Source organism: Galeopterus variegatus, unplaced genomic scaffold (genome assembly GCF_000696425.1).
Source record: "Galeopterus variegatus unplaced genomic scaffold, G_variegatus-3.0.2 Scaffold1883, whole genome shotgun sequence".
NCBI lineage: Eukaryota > Metazoa > Chordata > Mammalia > Dermoptera > Cynocephalidae > Galeopterus > Galeopterus variegatus.
The window spans coordinates 9,596-29,461 of NW_007727994.1; the positions used below are offsets into that span (position 1 = coordinate 9,596).

General features: G+C 37.5%; 1 protein-coding gene across 3 annotated transcripts in view; it reads right to left on the reverse strand.

Moving 5' to 3' along the window:
- Positions 1-19,866, reverse strand: part of GIGYF2 (GRB10 interacting GYF protein 2) — a 113,859-nt gene that overhangs the window by 6,510 nt on the left and 87,483 nt on the right. For all 3 annotated transcript variants that reach the window (XM_008579427.1, XM_008579425.1, XM_008579426.1), the window contains exons 15-21: positions 13,291-13,457; positions 10,799-10,890; positions 9,243-9,350; positions 7,390-7,490; positions 5,393-5,493; positions 3,250-3,411; positions 602-760 (exon numbers count right to left, since the gene is read on the reverse strand). In XM_008579427.1, the coding sequence (XP_008577649.1) occupies positions 602-760; positions 3,250-3,411; positions 5,393-5,493; positions 7,390-7,490; positions 9,243-9,350; positions 10,799-10,890; positions 13,291-13,457 (890 nt within the window). The remainder of the gene's footprint in view (positions 1-601; positions 761-3,249; positions 3,412-5,392; positions 5,494-7,389; positions 7,491-9,242; positions 9,351-10,798; positions 10,891-13,290; positions 13,458-19,866) is intronic.

Sequence of the window (19,866 nt, forward strand, 5' to 3'; positions counted from 1 at the left end):
GGAGCACCGCCGAGGCTTGCGATCCCGTTGCCGGTCCCCGGTCCGGTACGGGGGCAACACTGAGGGTTGCGATCCGTTGCCGGACTCGGAAAAAAAGACAAAAGAAAAAAAAAAAAAAAAAATCCACAGATTTATAGTCAAGAACACACAATGGGGAAAGGTGAGGCTCTTCAATAAATGGTTCTGGGAAAACTGGACATCCACATGCAGAAGAATGAAATCAGACTCTCATCTCACACAAAAATCATTACATTAGTAATTATTGAAGCTGGGTGACTTACGGGAATTTATTACAGTATTCTATTTTGTATAAGTTTGAAATTTGCTAAAAACAAAAACAAAACCAAAATGCACATTTTACATTTTTCACTATATATCTGAATGAAAACCAGAAAAGTAAGATAAATTTAATCCCCTCCCCCCCCCCCGAAATATTTTCTTCACTCGAAGAAAAAATAAATCTAGAAATAATAAGAGCCAGTTAGGTTTCTTTGGGTAATTTTCAGGAACCTGAAAAGATTTTAGATAGCTTATCTAAATGTCTTAATACTTTCTTAATCGCTAATTCCTAGCTTCAAAGGAAAGTATACCATCTGGTCACCTGCTTGCGTAACAATTCTTCCTGTTTCCGCCTTTCTTCCTCTTCTCTTCTTCTTTCCTCCAGTCTTCTAAGAGTTTCTTCTTGCTGCTGTCTTTCTTCCTCTTCTCGCTGCCTCCTTAATGCAATTTCTTGCTCCCTCTGGCGTCGTAGAGCTTCTTCCTAAAAAAAAGGGGGGGGGGGTGTGAAACTCTGGGTCTATCAATCAATATATTACATAATAAATTGAAAAGGAATATGTTATTTGCTGCTAAGGCTCTTTTAGCAGTAAATACAAAATGTATACAAACAGGAATAGAGTAAAAATTATACATATAAGTTGGAAAAGTGGGCACATTAAGAGTTAAAAAAAAAACTGTATTTAAAATATTAGTAGTTAAAACGCAATGGCACTGTGAAGTCTATCCTGGTTTCTATTATTAGCTACATCATTTACTGATTAACCCAAGAAAGGCGCTACATTAAAACTCAGCTATGATTTCTCCATTGGTACTTTTAGTCTCTATTTTTTAATCAACTGGGAATGTAAGGCATAGAGAGGTCAAATCAACATAGCCACCAGAAATTCCTGGTGAGGTAGAATAAGGTCTCCCAGTCAGAAGTACTGAGTAAAGCTGTGTGTCCCAGAACATGTTCTGAAGAACAAAAGTCCCGAGGATATTATTAAGAACTACACAGAAAGGGGTCCTGTGGTTGAAATCATTTAGGAAGCAGAGAGCAACACAAAAGTAAACAGACTGCTTTAATGCAGTACTTCTTAGAGTCTTTATATGCTGAAGTATAGTGTGACTATAAGAAATATCAGTAGTTCTAATCTCATCGCAGCATGGATCCTTTGGTGTTTCACAGGAAATCTCGTGAGGCCAACAAGTAGGAAATGTGGGGCCATTAGACAGTGGATTCTTTCAAATGGAGTCTATGAAAAACTCAATAGAAAAATGGGCCAAGCACATGTACAGTGAATTTCCATAAAAGAAAATGGCCAAAAAACATGAAAAATGTTAAACTTCATTGGTTAGATTTAGCTACAAGGATTTTCATTCGAATACTCTCACATAACAATGAAAAGCTGGAAACAACTCTCATGTCCAACTATAGAGAATTGGCTAAATTACTGTAATTAATTTATAACATGAAATTTCCTATAATCAGCAAACATGATGATGTACCATTTGTAGATGTACATTTGACATGGAAAGATGACATGATTCATTAATGTCAAAGGTAGGTTATAAAAAAACACTAAGTACAAATAATACATACTTCTCAAAAAAGCATATATAATTATATGCACAGTTTTTTTTTTCTACTTATTTTGAAACACTAGTCACTAAATAAAGAGTAGGAGAGGTTCTTTAAGGGAAAGAATAAAGAGAGGGCATAGGTCTTAGTCGGATAAATATACCTTTAAAAAGAACACCTGGCCAATAAGCATGTGAAAAGATGCTCAACATCACCAATCATTAAGGAAATGTAAATCAAAACCACAATGAGATACCACTTTATACCCATTAGCAAGGCCATTATCAAAAAGACAAACAGCAGATAACAAGTGCTGGCTGGGATGTGCAAAAATTGCAACCCTTGTGCATTGCTTGTGGGAATGTAAAATGGCTGTGGTAAACAGTATGGTGGTTCCTCAAAAAATTAAAAATAGAATTACCATAACATCCAGCAATTTCACTTGTGGGTATATATCCAAAAGAGTTGAAAGCAAAGATTCAAACAGATATCTATACATGCATAGTCATGGCAGCATTATTCACAACAGCCAAAATGTGGAAGTCATCTACATGACCATCAACAGATGAATGGATAAACAAAATGTGTTATACAAGGGTATTTCCAAAAGTTTGTAGAAAAATAGAATTAAAAGACAATCCGAATCCTTCCATGGACTTTTTTGAAGTACCTTTGTATACATACAATTCTTTTAGACTTAAAAAGAAAGGAAATTCTGGCACATGCTACATCATCAATGAACCATAAGTGAAATAAGCCAGTCACAAAAGGACAAATATTATCTGATTCCACTCATACGAGGTACCCAGACACAGAAAAAAGAAAGGTGGTTATGAGAGGCTGAGGGAAGGAGGGAATGGGACTCCTTGTTTAATGGGTACAGAGTTTTAAGTTAGGGAAGGTAAAGAAGTTCTACACATAAATGGTTGTGACACACACTGCAAATATACTTAACGCCTCTGAATGCACACTTAAAATGGTTAAAAGGTAAGTAAATTTTATGTTATGTACTTGTGTATGTCATAACAATTTTTTATTTAAAAGCCCATTTAGCTTTAACAATTTTTACATTTAATACGTGCACCAAAGTTACTTCCTTATTGTTTTTAGCAGCAAAGGTAGAACTTCTGTAATCTAACTGGTTTATAAAACCCCAGGAAATATGCACAGGAAATGAATTCCAATGGTTTACGCAGACCGAGGAATATCCCTCCAACGGGTGTTGGTGGAAAACAGAGATTCTTCGTAAAGGTGAGTTAGTCTTTAAAGGTTCTAATTCCAACCCTACTATTAACTCCTGTTGACCTCAGGAATGGAGTACCAACCAGTACCTGTGAAATGATGAAAGTGAGCAGTATGAAAGCCTTTGTCAAGCGCTAATCCAATGGTCAGAGTTCCCAGAGATATACCTGTTTCCTTCGGGCAAGCTCTTCTTCCTCCCGCCTTTTCCTCTCTTCCTCCTGCTGTCTGCGAAGAATTTCCTCCTGTTGTCTTCTGAGTTCTTCTTGCCTCTTCCGCTCCTCTTCTTCCCGTTTTGCTCTCATTTCTGCCTCTCTTCTCTCCTGCTCTAGCTGCAATTACATGAGAGCACTCTTAGAAACTTGAAACCAACCACAGGAACACTCAAAAACCATTGACCAGTATTGTTAAAAGAAGCTGGAATGTGCAGACACCACCATTCACTCAATTATTTGTACTGCAACTGGGTGATGAAACCCTGAAAAAAACTCTTAAGTCTGATATGGCACAGTAATCAGAACAGCTCTTCTAAATTGAATGCACTTTCCTCCCACTTTTACCTACCTCCTCACTCTACACTACCATTACACCACTTCTGCTAAATGTGGAATAGAAAATGGCCAGTGTGAGAGTAACATCAGAACTCTCTTGGGATGGTATTTCTTTACTCATCCCTACAAAGAATTTTCTGATTGACGATCTAACAGTGTGGCTAGAAGGTTTCAACAGCAATGTTGTAAAGTTGCCAGTATGAAAATTTCGCAGTTCTTTAAATAACAATCATTTAACAAAGTTTATCATTTACAGTTCCCAAATACTAATCAAATCCAGCACCTACTCCCTGGTCCCATTGTCAAAACTATATTTTAGGCCTTCACTTTTCTCACTCACATTCCCTAGTGTCTTTTATCCCAACATCCAGTTTTGCCCACATTCTCTAGTTATTCAACAGCACTTTTCACCCTAAAAATAAATTCTAACTCTTTAATGTGATATGTACAAGGATCCTCATGACTGGCCTTCCTCGTCTTCTTTAGTCTATTCTTTCATCTTTTATTTCTCAGACGCACCACTGCTCCAAGGCAGACCAAATTACTTAGCTGTTTCCCAAGTCCAGCATGTTCTTGGTTGTATTTCCTTCGACTACTATTTAATTTTCACCTTCTTGTACTTTGACATCCCAAAACACTTCAACTAGGCTAAATCCTACTATTCTTCAAGTGAAAATTAGCTCAGGTATTTCTATCCATCAAAAGTGCCACCCAATTCCTGATCCCTACCTCTCCAACTGGGTAGCTAGCCCATATACTCTTGACCACCCTGTGATTTTAAGTGCTACTAGTCTATGTCTGGGGAAACCTAGACTACAACACACAAGTCTGCAAACTCCGTGAAGGACCCTATCTTTCATCATCTATGTGTTCCCAGCACAAAGCACTGGGGAACTAGAAGACACTCAAAACTGTCTGGCCTCTCATTCATTTATAAAGACAGACCCTAACCATGAATCTTTCCACATTCTGGGCACTCTAAGGAAACTGACATTACCACAGGGGATAAGAATGCATTAAGTATAAAATAGTACCAAGACTCACTCGGAGAGATGAGAACCCAGAAATTATCACAAGTCACTAGGTGTTGATACAGACATCCTCTTCTAGCAAGTACTAAAATCAAAATTCAAGATTCCTAGCTCTTCCACAAAATGTGAACAGAACACAGGATCTAATAATGTTAGTGTTGGGCTTTTTAGCTGTATGTATGGATACTAGGAAATGTAAATAAACACCACTATAAAGATTCAATGTGGTGGGCTGACCAGTTAGCTCAGTTGGTTAGAGATCAGTGTTGGTAACACCAACGTCAAGGGTTTAGATCCCTGTACCAGCCAGCTGCCAAAAGAAAAAAAAGATTCAATGTGGGAACTCAAGCCACAGATCAGAAATCTAATAACCAATGTAGTGAATATTTTCTCACAGTACTTATAACAAATGTTCATGCTATGAGTAAAGTAACTAAACATACATATAACCACGATTATTAATGTGTCAACTAACCACTCCCTCACTCATTAATTTTAATTGTTTTGAGGTCATTTGGAAGAAAGGGGCATAAGGATAGAATATGAACGAACTTATACCAGCTAAGTAAGAGTAGCTAAAAGGAAAAAGTATAGCTATGTCATGATAAAGTCTCTCAAGTAAAGAAAAAAAGAAAAAAGTACAATTAGCTAGAGAGACTTATGAATAAACAGAAGTGCTTGTGTCCTTATGTCCAGAGGCATGCACTGCCATGAAAGAATGGGTTTCAGACCTTCGCAGCTTTGGCCTTTTCCAGCTGCTGAAGCTGCTCTAGGGCAGGGCCTGGCGTTGTGCTGTCCAGGGGAAGATCCCATACACTACCACCTTCCCAAACTGTAAGACAATGAGGGAAAAAATGAGAGATGTCAGAGCTTACACACATGGTCACATATCCATAAGCATAATGAAAAAACTGCTTCCCTGTGCCTGAATATGCTCCATCATACACATTCTGGTTTTGCTTTTAAGTAGACTGAACTGCCAGTGGGCTCTAGTTTCAGTCAATATCTTTGAACACATCTAGAAGGAAAGGAAGTACAAAACATTTATTGGGGAACTAACTTCATCCTCACAAAGCCCTGTAAGGTATCTATACATATCCCCATCCTTACAGAAGAACAAACTAAGTGTCAGAGGTAGTTTTGTAACACTCCCAAGGGCACGTGGCAAGCACGTGGCCATGTCAGGTTTAAATCCCAGTGCGTGAGATTCCAAAGCCCATACATTTCCATTCCCAGTCTCTTACTTCACACCAACCAGAGAAAACTAGGTGGTTGTACAACAATGAAAATGTATTAAATGTCACTGAACTGTTTACTTTAAGATGGTCAACTCTGTGTTATATGAATTCCATTGCAATAAAAAGAAAAGAGATAAAGTACTACAGCTGGAGATGAGGAGGCCTCTGGAAAGGTTGGGCAGGTCTCACAAGTGACACTTGGCCCTGCTGACATGACAGGCAACATACAGTCAGATATGACAGTAAACAAACAGATAAAGCCTTCTGAGTCTATTTTCCTACTGCCAGCAAGATTTCTTGATACCACTTTTCAGTCTCTATTTTCTACATTCCTATTTTACTGTATTTATGAATTAATATATATTGTCTGTTTAAAACCAATGGACCCTGATTGCATACAAACCCAAAGACAGAAACTGTTTAATAAGGTTCTTACGGTTTCCAAAAAATTTGAGACTATTTTAACATCCAAACAATAAATGGCTACTAAGAAAAAATAAGGTACGCAAAGCATGGAAAGTTGATGAGGACAATCAGTCCTTCTCCTGCCATAATCTGCAGAATCGATGTTACAAGAGAACTATGGCCTGAATGGCTCAGTAGCTCTAAGAAATCTTCATCAATGCCTATAGTTCTGCTAATTTTCAACACCAACTATAATCTCTTGTAAGAGCTATCCATGGTTCAAACTCTCCATCTCTGCAGGTATCAGATCTCTGGAAACAAAAGTGCTCCACCAATATCAAGACTTTAAAAAAAAAAATCCCAACTCCAAATTTCCTAATTTGATGCAAAAATATCAGAGAATGAGGGAAAATGTTTACTTCAAGGCAGGCTTTTCTCTTTCCAAAATTTCTGGGTACCTGGCATGTTAATACATATATCAATCCTTGACTCAAAAATGACAGATCACCATTACTTATGTTTTTATTTATGTTTTTTTTTTCACTCTGGCTGAAGAGATCAAAAACAATTTTTTTTTTCCTTTTTGTCTTTTTTACTGACCGGTAACAGGATCGCAACCCTCGGTGTCGCGCCCGTACCGGGGACCGGCAACAGGATCGCAACCCTCGGTGTTGCGCCCACACCGCGCTCAGCCAGTGAGCGGGAACTGGTCTCCACATGGGATCCGAACCCTCAGCGGGAGCGCCGCCACGCTCCCAAGTGGCACACTCTCCAGTGCGCCACCGGGCCGGCCCCAAAAACAATTTAAAAAGACTTTTCCACACTGGTTAGAACACCGTAAAAAAAAAAGGCTGACTCAAATTTAAGAAATCTGTCTACTAAATAATTTCTAAGATATCCTTAAGTGTATTTTCAACAATATCTTCAATCTTTTGCTGGGATCTACTACAACATGAAACTTTTTGTTAATATTCATTACAAAATAGATTTGTAAAACCCGAATCATTTTTTAAAACTTTTATTATAAAATTATTATTAGATTCTATATCCTTGGAACTGTACTAAAGGCCAGTCTAAATTTTTACCTGTAGGCTGTGAGGCTGTTGGCTGAAGTTCCCAGATAGAGCCAGTGTCTGGCACTGACACAGATCTAGTTACTGAGGGAATGATGTTCTGATCAGATATTCTGCAAAAGGGAAATAAAAAAATCAATTTATTCTTGTATTTTGCAAAAATAAAATAAAGAAGAATTTCTAGATCATTTGAAAGTCCTTCCAGGTTATTTGGCCAGAAAAAAATTTGGTTATTTCCATTGTTTTAACTAATACCTAACACTACCAAAGCAGGCAAGAGAGGAATAATGATAGAGGCAAAATGACTGCACTTCTAGAATCCTCTATGGTATTAGCAAATACTGATTTCTAAATGATGGATACACGCACTGTCTTTAAAAATCCAGATTATCTCAATAAAACTAACAGAAGCAGCATGCTATAATGAAAAAGCCCTGGACGGTAAGCCAAAAGGTCTGCACTTTAGTTCTGTCTCTAAAGTTTTGTGTATTATGTTCGCCAAGTCCTTTAGCCTCTCAGTCCCAGTTTGTCCATCCTTAGAATGGAGACCCTACCCACCTAAACTGCTTACCTCATAGGATAGGTTAATGCTCAAAAGAGAAATATAAATGATTTTTGTTAAATGGGACAATAAGGTTTGTCCAACATTTTTGAAAGCAGTAACTGATACCTATTCAAGAGATAAGACAAATATTACCCATTTAAAAATGATAATCTGGGGCCAGCCCGTGGCTCACTTGGGAGAGTGTGGTGCTAATAACACCAAGGCCACGGGCTTGGATTCGGTATAGGGATGGCCGGTTAGCTCACTGGGTGAGCGTGATGCTGACAACACCAAGTCAAGGGTTAAGATCCCCTTACCAGCCATCCTTTAAAAAAAAAATAAAAATAAAAAATAAATAAAAATGATAATCTGAAATGCAAAAATTTAAGAATTCCAGCATAATTTCCTTTTCCTTAGACCTTACCTTAAGAGCTTTTGGGCTCCAGAAAATTGAAACCCTTTGTGGCATTAATATCTTTGTTGAGATATCATGGGTAAAACATGAAATTGAAATCCTAGATAGCAAATTTTTTGTTGAAAATTCCATAAGACTACATTGCTTCTCAAGAGTCCTCAATATTCTTTAGTTAGTACTCAAAATTTATCCTCTGTGAGTAAAAAGACCAAATAAATGCTTATCTCCAGCTAAATTACTATTTTCCAAAACTACATTATTTTTACACACAACATATTGTTTTTGTTTGTTTGTTTGTTTGTTTTTACATTGTTGAATGTGTTTATTTGCAGAAAGTGTAAAAATATATTCCAGTTCTTTCCTTCATTGTTGCAGAGTTTGAATCACTAAAAAAAAAAAAAATACTGGAAGGGGATTTGTTGTGTTTAATTATTTATTTATTTATTTATTTATTTATTTATTTATTAAATGTGTATTTTCCACTGAATTGTGGCATTTTTTTTTTCCTTTAAATTTTTATTTTGTCAGTATACAATATAGTTGATTCTTATGGCCCATCACCAAAACCTCCCTCCCTCCTCCCTCTCCCCCCTCCCACCCAAGAATGTCCCTTCCATTTACTTGTTGTAAAAACTTCAAAAAATTGTAGTTGTTATATCTTCTCCCCCCCCCCCCCGGTTTTTTTTTGTGTGTGTATGTGAGTGAATTAATTTATTTATTTTTAGCTCCCACCAATAAGTGAGAACATGTGGTATTTCTACAACATATTGTTTTTATACACGTACACACAAAATGCGCTGTACGTGGGTATTCTGATATCAGAATTCACACATTATACCAAACTTTGCTTTCTCTCTTTCTCACACACACACGTGCAATGCAACACATTATGGAATGACCACCAACCTCATCTTCAGAGCCTGGAACTGCTGAAGAAGAAGTGCCAACTGTTGCTGCTGCTGGGAAGATAGGGCTGCTTTCTGCTGTTGAGCCAAAACCTGAGCATATTGTTGTCTACAAAAAGTTTTTTTTAAAAAAGTGTAACCCATTTATCCACATTTAGTTCACTAGGCTGATACTTTGACAGGCAAAGTTCAATTCACCACCCCCCAAAAAACACATTAGAAATAGCTATCAGGAGCTGGCTGGTTAGCTCAGTTGGTTATAGCACAGTGTTGTAACCACAAGGTCAAGGGTTTGTATGCCCATACCAGCCAGCTGCCAAAAAACAACAACAATAACAAAAAGAAATAGCTATCAAATACATTTTACAATTCTTATCATGATAACAGTCACACAGAAAATTCTTTAATTTATTCCTGAAAGAACTGAACTCATTGATAACATGTTTCTGAGTAAAAGAGCAAAAAATAGCACAAAATGTCAGAAACTGGCAAATTCCCTCAAGATGATACATTTTTATCAAAAAATAAGGCAAAAAATGAAACAGACTCAAATTAACAGCTAGTTCCATATGAAGTACGCTTTGCAAAAAATAAAATCACTTCTATAAAAACTCCCATATTTGTAAGTTTCAACGTGGAAAATTTTACGGTTTTTTTTTGGGGGGGGGCTAGATCAGGGGTAAACATACTTTTTCTGTAAAGGGCCACAGAGTAAATATTTTTGGCTTTGTGAGCCATATAGTCTCTGTTGCATCTACTCAATTCTGCCACTATAAGGCAAAAGCAGCCACAGACAATCTGGAAACAAATGGGTGTGTCTGTGTTTCAATAACACTTTGTTTAAAAAACTGGCAACAGGCTGGACTTGGCCTCAAGGCCAGACCTTGCCAACCTCTGCACCTGATGGCAGTAAACCTTACTCCTTCTACAAAAGGGACACACAACCTAAGTGGTTTTGCCATCATTCCACACCACTCCTAACAGTATAAACTTTCTTTCCCAGCCTCTTCCCTATGTTTTTTTCTCTGGCATTTAAAGCTGAGCCACTCAGGAGGCGCTTAGTTCTTAAAATGCTTGTTGGTTCTTCCTTTAGAGGCTTGCAAAATTATAGTCATGTGTCACCTTCTGCAAACTTCTGGTATTAAGAAGATAAGAATAAAGTTAGGGGCCGGCCCGGTGGCGCACTGGAGAGTGCGCCACTTGGGAGCGCAGCGGCGCTCCCGCCGAGGGTTCGGATCCCATGTGGAGACCGGTTCCCGCTCACTGGCTGAGCGCGGTGCGGGCGCAACACCGAGGGTTGCAATCCCGTTGCCGGTCCCCAGTACGGGCGCGACACCGAGGGTTGCGATCCCGTTACCAGTCAGTAAAAAAAGACAAAAAGAAAAAAAAAAAAAGAATAAAGTTAGAATGTATAACGGTAACATGCCACTAGCTGGGCGACCAAAGTATCAGATAAGCCTTCAGCTCTTTCTGTTGTAAAATGTGAGATTTGGGAGCAGATACTATCTAAAGCCCCTTTTGGTGCTGCAGTACATCCTACTCCATTACTGCTCTTACTGTATTAAGAACTGCTGGTACTGGAGGTGCTGCATCTGGTATAAGGCCGTGAGTTCCTGCTGCCTGGTCAGTCGTTCCTGATCCAACTCTCCCTGGAAGTGAAGGGGTAAGGGAAGAAATACCATTAAATCAATTGCAAAGAACCTAAAAGCCACTTAGTATATATATCAGAAAACAAAATGAACCCAAGACCTTCACCTCACAAAGCTACACAATGCCATCTAGTGGAGTAAGGTGGTGTCTACATTATAAGAGATTCCCCTTATTCAAGTGGAATAGAGAGAGTGTGGTCTACGTTATAAGGGATCCCTTAAGGTGAGAAAGAGTCATTTCAAAAGCTGCTGTTCTCCACTCCTTTCTTTAAGCCGAATGTTGAACTGTACTCCAGAGTTATTACTATAACTGAAAAATTGTATAATTCTCCCAATCTTAAAAGTCATTTAAACATTTTAAGATCACGTAGAAATTAGAAAAATGCAACAACATAGAAAGGAGTAAAATTATCTAAATGTTAAAAGAAATGTTATGGTAGGAATTTTATAATAGCACATAATAAATACAGTGAACCAGTGTGTAAGTTTGAAGATGTTGAGAACTTAAAAAGAGCTTTGCTCTCTACCCAAATTTTAGGTGTTTCTAATGCTATTAATACATCATGAGTTAGAAAAAAATAAGCTGTAGTATAACACTTATTTTTAAGCTTACATTTAAAATAACGACTGGAATTTTAATTTTGAAAAGTTAAAAGAAAAGAAATGTGAGATGTAAGATAATAGAAATAAAAAGCATAAGGATGACACATTAAACTTAGGCAAATCTCGAGGGAATCCTTTATATTTTTATTATACACTGGTTATAGTTTGAAATAAAACAATTGATACACAATTTCTTACGTTAGGGACTTTTTTCTTTCTCATTAAATATTGGAAGACAGAACCTAAAATGGTTTAATCTAAAATTTCTACATGAAAACCTAGGTTTCAAGATATCATCATAAAGGTGAGCTCCCTTCTTTATCATTGCTACTGAGGGCAAAAGCAATAGCTGATAGAAAGCAGAGCTTTCCATAGTTTTTCTCATTAAAGAGGTAATATTGAGGCTTAGTCCCTACCTATAACTAGAAGTTTGAAAATAATCTAGAGAAAGCATGCCAAGATCCAAATGAGGAGCTTTTATTAGCTCTTAAAACATTCAAGATTAAAAACCCATTTCAATTTCAGAGAAGGGAAAAGGAGCTCAAAATTAGTATAAAAGTTAAATTTATATACGATAATACACAGTATAATTTTTATTTGGATTTAAAACAGCTAGGAGGATGTCAGAATCTAGGAATCTTCCATTTAGACCACTGCTCTCCAAACTATAGCTCTCAACCCGTTAGTGGACTGTGAAATCAATTACCAGATCAAGACCAATATTTAAAAGAAAAAAAATAAAAAGAACAGAAAATACGTGCATGGCACAAAATGTTTTGTGAAATTTGTAATGCACACACATAAACGCACAGTTATGAAATGTACAGAGTACTGATGTCAAATACTTTTTTGGGGAGGGGGGCTATGAGTCATGGTCAAGAAAGTTCCTCATCTACAAACTCCCTTGACTACAGAGACTATGTCTTACTCATCTCCATCTCATAAGAACCTACCACAAAGCCTGGCACAGGCCCTCAATATATAGTTGATAAATAAGTCAATGGTGGATGTTACCGTAGAAACCCAGTGTTCACACTAAAGGTTTTTGACTGGTCACTTTTAACTATAGCCAGCCATTAGACACTCCAACCTGGAGAAGGAAAAGTAAGGTACAGATCCAGACCTCCAAAAGGAATTCTACTGGGAGAGGCCCAGGAGCAGCTGCAAGAGAAAGAAAGATGTCCCTGCCAAAGGTACTCCAGTGCCAGTGCCCCAGGAAGGTCGCTAGCTTTATGGTTCCACTTTTAAATTAAAATACCAGTGACTAATTTTTTTTTAATATTCAAAATATTCTGAAGCACTGGTGACATTTTTTAAGGCAAATGTCAAATTTAGAAACTTGATGAGTCACAAAGCAACAAGTAAATGGAGAGGAAGAGAGGAGAATGTGCACTCTAACTAGAGGCAACAAGGAACTCGAAGAGGTCGACTATGTTGAAGCATAGCAGATAAAAGTCAAAGCTCTGAAATTAGCTTAGAAAATTAGAAAGGAAAGAAGCCAGACCACGCAGGACCTGGTATATAACAGGCCAGGATAAGATGCTGGTCTTCATTCTACATCTGCTGGAAAGCTACTGAAGGATTCTGTTTCTCTGGGGTGCGCGTGCACATGTCTGTGTGTAGAGGATGGGACAGGTATTTGAGTTTTGAAAAGATCATTATGGCTAGGTATTCAGTCTACCGTTCACATTTCCACTACCATTTCAATTATTTTTAACAACCTATAATTCCTTCCTCATTATAACATTTGTGCTTTTGCACCTAATATGTACTCCAGGTGAGCTGTAAAGTACTTACCATATGAGGAGGAGGAGCTGGACCTGCAGAGAACGGAACCCTTCCCCACATTTTCATGATATCACCAAGAGGTTGGAAGCTCTCATCACATGCTCTCTTCACCAATAAAGACATAGTAAAATAGCCCGCCTGAAACCATTCTGCCATCTCCTGATTATTGAAGGGACCTATAGTAGCACCAATTAAACAGAAGTGCAATAAGAATCCTTTCAAGCTCAAAGAGGAAAAAAATATTTCCTGAGTCTAATCCTCACCCAGGTGTCACCTGTCAAAATTTTTTATTTGAATTCACTTCCAAAGGTGGTAAATAGGCTTCTAACTAATAAAATACAATAGGAACAATTTTGAAATAAGCCCTTTGATTATACATCCCAAATTCTCAGCAGGGCTTTAATTATTATAAGCAGCATAACTGTCTCTATCTCAATCTCTGCAACTCATTTGTCAGAAAAGTATGATACAACCAAAAAGAGTGAATAAGTGTTGCCTAGACTTTGTATCACACTTAGGCATAGAGAATGTACAGGGCTGAACCAACTTTTTTCTAATTTTCATTTTCTGCCAGAGATCAGTGAATATGGGGCAAAATATAAACAAAACAATTATCAATTAAATTAAGGCAAATTACAATTTACTTACCCAGGTAAGACAGATTTAAATGTGGCCTCGGTATGGGGGAAAAAAACTAGCACTTTCTAGATGTTTTACAATAAGAAATAATCGAGTATTTTATACATAACATTAACAAACAAATGCACACTAATCAAGAAACCATTAATTAATTCATTCAACAACTATTTCCTAAACACTAACTATATGACCTAAGCAGTGATATAGCAATATCCAAATCAAAGCTTGGATATCCCACTTCAGGAAGATGAAGTAGATGTACTTTTCCCTACTCCTCCAGCTAAGTGCAACTAAAAACTCTGTACAGTACATATAAAACAAACAAAAGAACACTCTAAAAGGTGGAGAGAAGGCAGATTGACTAGTGGCCTTGAGGCCTGAGAGGTGAACTCCCTGGGTTTTCTTTTTACCTCATATATTCCAGATTTGGAGATGAAGCAGCAGCAACCAGAAACATCACTCAATTACATGCTCTCTACAAGAAAGTCAATCCAAATATAATGAAGTAGGCAGAGTAAAAGTAAAAGGATAGAAAAAATATACTATGCAAACATTAATGAAAAGAAAGCTATAACGGTGCTCTATCAGAAAAAGTAGACTTCAGAGCAAAGAAAACAACCAGAGGACTTCCAATCAAGACGGCAGCATAGACGGTACCCAGCATCACTCTGTCCCACAATCAACCAATTTACAACTATTAAAAAGAAACAACTGCCAAGCTGGGACCACTACAGCTCAGGGGAAGAGGAGGAGAGTCCTACAGAGTGCATGAAGGCAGGAGAAGCCATATGAGAGAAAGAAAGAAAGAACTCCATGGGCCGGCCCGGTGGCGCACTGCTACAGTGCGCCGCTTGGGAGTGTAGCAGGGCTCCCGCCAAGGGTTCGGATCCCACATACAGACCGGTTCCCGCTCACTGGCTGAGCGAGGTGCGGACGCAACACCGAGGGTTGCGATCCCGTTGCCGGTCCCGGTCCGGTACAGGCGCGACACTGAGGGTTGCGATCCGTTGCCGGACACGAAAAAAGACAAAAAGGAAAAAAAAAAATAAAGAAAGAACTCCAACTGTTTCGAGTGCCAACCACTTCAAGGCTGGCCCTAGTGAGCACATGGAGCAAGAGCTGGCAAAAGCCACTGCTGTGCCCTTCGTATGAAGTTGCTTGGAAGCTGCAGGGGAGAAGAGGGCCTTGGTGGCCCCCAGGTCAGCAAGACTACTAATAAGGGTCCTGTAGACTCACACAGGAGCCACAGACAACTGAAAAACGGAGCCACTCAGAGGCCAGTGAGTTTATAAGGGACTGTCACATGGCCTGTCCCATGGGAAGTATTTGGAGTGTGGGAGGTAAGGGAGGCTCGCCCACTGGGAGAACACTAGGGCATAGCGTGGACAGCTGATTTGCCCTCCAATCAGCACAGGACCACTCAGTGGAGACTGGTCAGGAATACAGAACTGCAGGGGTTGCAATTTGCTGAAAAGACTCAGGCCCAGACCAGAGTTTACACACAACCTGGGTGTACCAGACCTCACAAGATCTGGAAGTGCTTACAAGGTCAACAATTAAAACCTGAGCTGCAAAGAAAGCCTTCCCCAGAGAAACAGCAGCAAAGCAGCAATTTAGCTCAACCACAGGGCTCAAGTGCTGGTTCCAACAGGAAGTTTGCCCATTTTAGAAGTAAGCAAAGGACAACAAATTAGTTCCAGTGCACAGTTTAGTGGTGGGAACAGCAAATAATCCAACACAGGGCTGAAAGAAAAAACAAAAAAACCACAGATCAGAGATAACGTTCTGATATTAACCAGTAGAGGTCTAACACCACCAAAGAACACCTATAAAACCTAGAAAGACCAGAGGCCCCCCAGGCTCCCAAGCCAGGGCAGCGGGGAGCCAAGGATCTCAGCCATGCCCCTCACATCCTCATCCAGCCCAGCGACAACCACCCAGCCACCACCGGAAGCACCCCTGGCCCAAGCCATGGCAGTGGGGAGCTGAGGGCCTCAGTCATGTCCCCCAATGTCCGCATTCAGCCCAGCTTCAACTGAGCCACTGACAGAAGACCCCTGGTCTCCCTTGCCAGAATGAGGGGGGTGCCATGGGCCTCAACCATGCCCCCCTCCCTCCTTCCTCCTCCTCCCACTGTATCTCCCTCCCCCTTCTAACCAACTGCTCTACGACATCTTAGAATGTAAAAAAATAAGTAAATAAATTTTTAAAAAAAGAAAATGACCAGAGACAAAAAGAGGCATTATATAATAATAAAGGGTCAACCCACCAAGAATATACAGCAATCATAAATATATATGAGCCAGACAACAAAGCGGTAAAATATGTACAGCAGGATCTCACAGAACTGGAAAAAGAGACAAATCCACAAGTTGAAGACTTCAACACCCCTCTCTCAACAACTGATAGAACAAGACAGAAAATCAGAAAGACCATAGAAAAACTCAACAACACCATCAAACAGAAGTGAGTTGATATTTACAGAACACTCCAAAGACAGCAAAATACACATTCTCTTCAAGCACCCAAAGAACATGTAGCAACATTAAACCATATTCTGGGCCATAAAACAATTCTCAAAAATTTTTTAAAATTGAACTCATGCCTAGTATATTCTTTGACCACAACAGAATCAAGCTAATAATAAACAACAAAAAGATAACAGAAAAATCTGCAAACACTTGGAAACTAAAAAACACACTTCAAAATAACCCATGGGTAAAAGATACACAGAAATGAATGAAAATAAAAATACACTTATCAAACCCACAGCTAAAGGGTTGCTAAAAGAGAAATTTATCGTATTAAATGCTTGCATTAGAAAAGAGGAAAAATCCCAAATCAATAATCTAAGCTCCCAACTCAAGAACCCAGAAAAGGAACAAAATAAACCCTAAGCAAGTAGAAGGGAAAAAATAATAAAGAGTAGAAATCAATGGAATTGAAAACAAAAACAATACATAAAAATCAATGAAACAAAGAGCTGACTCTGAAAAGACCAATAAAACTGATAAACCTTTAGAAAGAATGACAAAGAAAAAAAGAGAAATATATAAATTACCAATATCAGGAATAAAATATATCACTACAGAACCTACAGACATCAAAAAATAAGAGAAAGCACTACAAACAATTCTACACACATAAATTTGATATCTTAGACAAAATGAACCAATTCATCAAAAAGCACAAACTAGTACGAATCAGCCACATTAAATAGGTAATTTAAATAGCTCCGTAACTAATAAGAAAATTCAATTTGCGGTTTTTAAATTCCCAAAAAAGAAGTACCCAGATGGCTTCACTGGAGAATTTCACCAAACATTTAAAGAAAAATTAACATCAATTCTAAACAATCTTTTCCATAAAACAGACGGTAGAGGACGGTTTGCAAATTAATACCCTAAGACTAGGCAACAAAAGTATTTTAAAAACTACAAAACAATATCTCTCATTAATATAGATACAAAAATCTTTAACAAAATATTAGCCAATAGGATTCAGCAATATATACAAAGGATTATACACCATGACCAAGTGGAGTTTATTTCCAAGGATGCACAGCTGGTTCAATATTCAAACACCAATTGATGTAATTCATCATATGAACCAGCCAAAGAAGAAAAATCACATGACCGTACCAATAGATGTAGAAAAAGCATTTGACAAAACCCAACACTCATTCACAATAAAAACTCTCAGAAAACAGGAATATTTCCTCAACTTGATAAAGAGTATCTGCAAAAACCCTACCTCTGGCATTACGTTTAATGGTTAAAGACCAAATGTGTTCCCTCCAAGAGAAGAACACAGGAAAAACAAGGCAAGGTTAGTTGTGTGCTCTTCCCACTCTCACTCAACAGAAAGAAAAGCACACAGAGAAATAAAACTGCCCCTATTTGCAAATGACATGACTATCTACATGAAATCTCAAGAAAACTACCCAAAAAACAGAAAATAAAAAAATTCCTTGAACTAATAAATGAGCTCAACAAGGTCACATAGTACAAGATAAACATTGAAAATTCAACTGTATTTCTGTATACTAGCAATGAATACATAAACACAAATTTAAAATACAATAACATTTACAATCATTAGAAAAATGAAACACTCAAATATGAATCTAACAAAATGTGTACAGAATCTATGTTGAAAACTAATGCTGATGAAAGAAATCAAAGAAGATCTAAATAAACTGATAGACATATGATCATGAATTAGAAGACAACTCAACATGGTAAGAAAAAGAACAACGCATAAAAGAAAAAAAAAGATCTATTGGGTGTCACCAAACTTTAAAACTTTTTGCTCTGTGAAAGACTCTGTGAAGAGGATGAAAAGAGAAGATAAGGATTGGGAGAAAATATGTGTAAACCACATATCCGTTGTCAAAGGACTAGTATACAGGATCAGTGATCAAAACTCTCCCCAGAAAGAAAAGCCTTAAATGTAATGCTTCACTGACAACTTCTAGCAAACGTTTCCAAAAAATTGAAGAGGAGGGAATACTTCCTAACTCATTCTATGAGATCGGCCTTACCCTGATACCAAAGCCAGACAAAGACACTACAAGGAAAATAAAACACCAAAAAAAAAAAAAAAAAAAAAAAAAAAAAAAAAAAAAAAAAAAAAAAAAAAAAAAAAAAAAAAAAAAAAAAAAAAAAAAAAAAAAAAAAAAAAAAAAAAAAAAAAAAAAAAAAAAAAAAAAAAAAAAAAAAAAAAAAAAAAAAAAAAACTACTACAGACCAATATTCCTTATAAACATTGATACAAAAACCTTCCACAAAATATTAGCAAACCGAATCCAGCAGCATATTTAAAGGACTGTACACCATGACCGAGTGGGATTTATTCTTGGATTGCAGGGAGGGTTTGACATTAAAAAAAAAAAAAAACCAATCAATGTAATATACTGCATTAACAGAATAAGGGAAAAACGCCCATGTGATCATCTCGATTGATGCAAAAAAGGTGTCTGACAAAATCCAATACCTTTTCATAATAAAAATACCCAACAAACTAGAAACAGAAGGCAACTACCTCAACATACCATATATGAAACAGCCACATCTGAAAAACCATATATATATCAACAGCCATATCTGAAAAACACACATCAAATATCATATTCAGTGGGGAAAGACTGAAAGCTTTTCCTCTAACATAAGGAAAAGGCAAGGATGCCTGCTTTCACCACTTCTATTCAACACAGTACTGGAAGTTCTAGCCAGAGTAATTAGGCCACAAAAAGAAATAAAAGCATCCAAATTAGAAAGGAAGAAGTAAAATTCTCTCTACTCACAGATAATATAATCTTATATTTGGAAAACCCTAAAAATTCCATTTTAAAAACAACTGGAACTAATAAATGAATTCAGCAAAATAGTAGGACATAAAGTCAAAATACAAAAATCCGTTGCATTTCTATACACTAATAATGAACAATCTGAAAAGGAAATTACAGACACAAGTCCATATACAATAGCTTCAAACATAATAAAACACTTAGGAATTAACTAACAATGTGAAAGTCTTATATAATGACAACTACAAAACATTACTGAAAGAAATCAAACACCTAAATAAATGGAAAGGCACCCATGTTCATGGATTCATAGACTTAGTGTTGTTAAGATGTCAGTACTACTCGAAGCAATCAAGAGATTCAATGCAATCCCTACTAAAATCCCCATGATGCTTTTTGCAGAAACAGAAAAACCCATCCTAAAATGCATATGGAATCAAGAGACCATGAATAGCCAAACCAATCTTGAAAAAGAACAAGAGTTCTCTTGTACAACACTGACTACAGTTAATAACCATGTACTGTACTCTTGAAAATGGCTAAGAAAGTAGATTTTAAGCATTCTTACCACAAAACTGGTAACTATATGAGGTAATACATATGTTAATTACCTTGCTTTAGCCATTCTACAATGTATA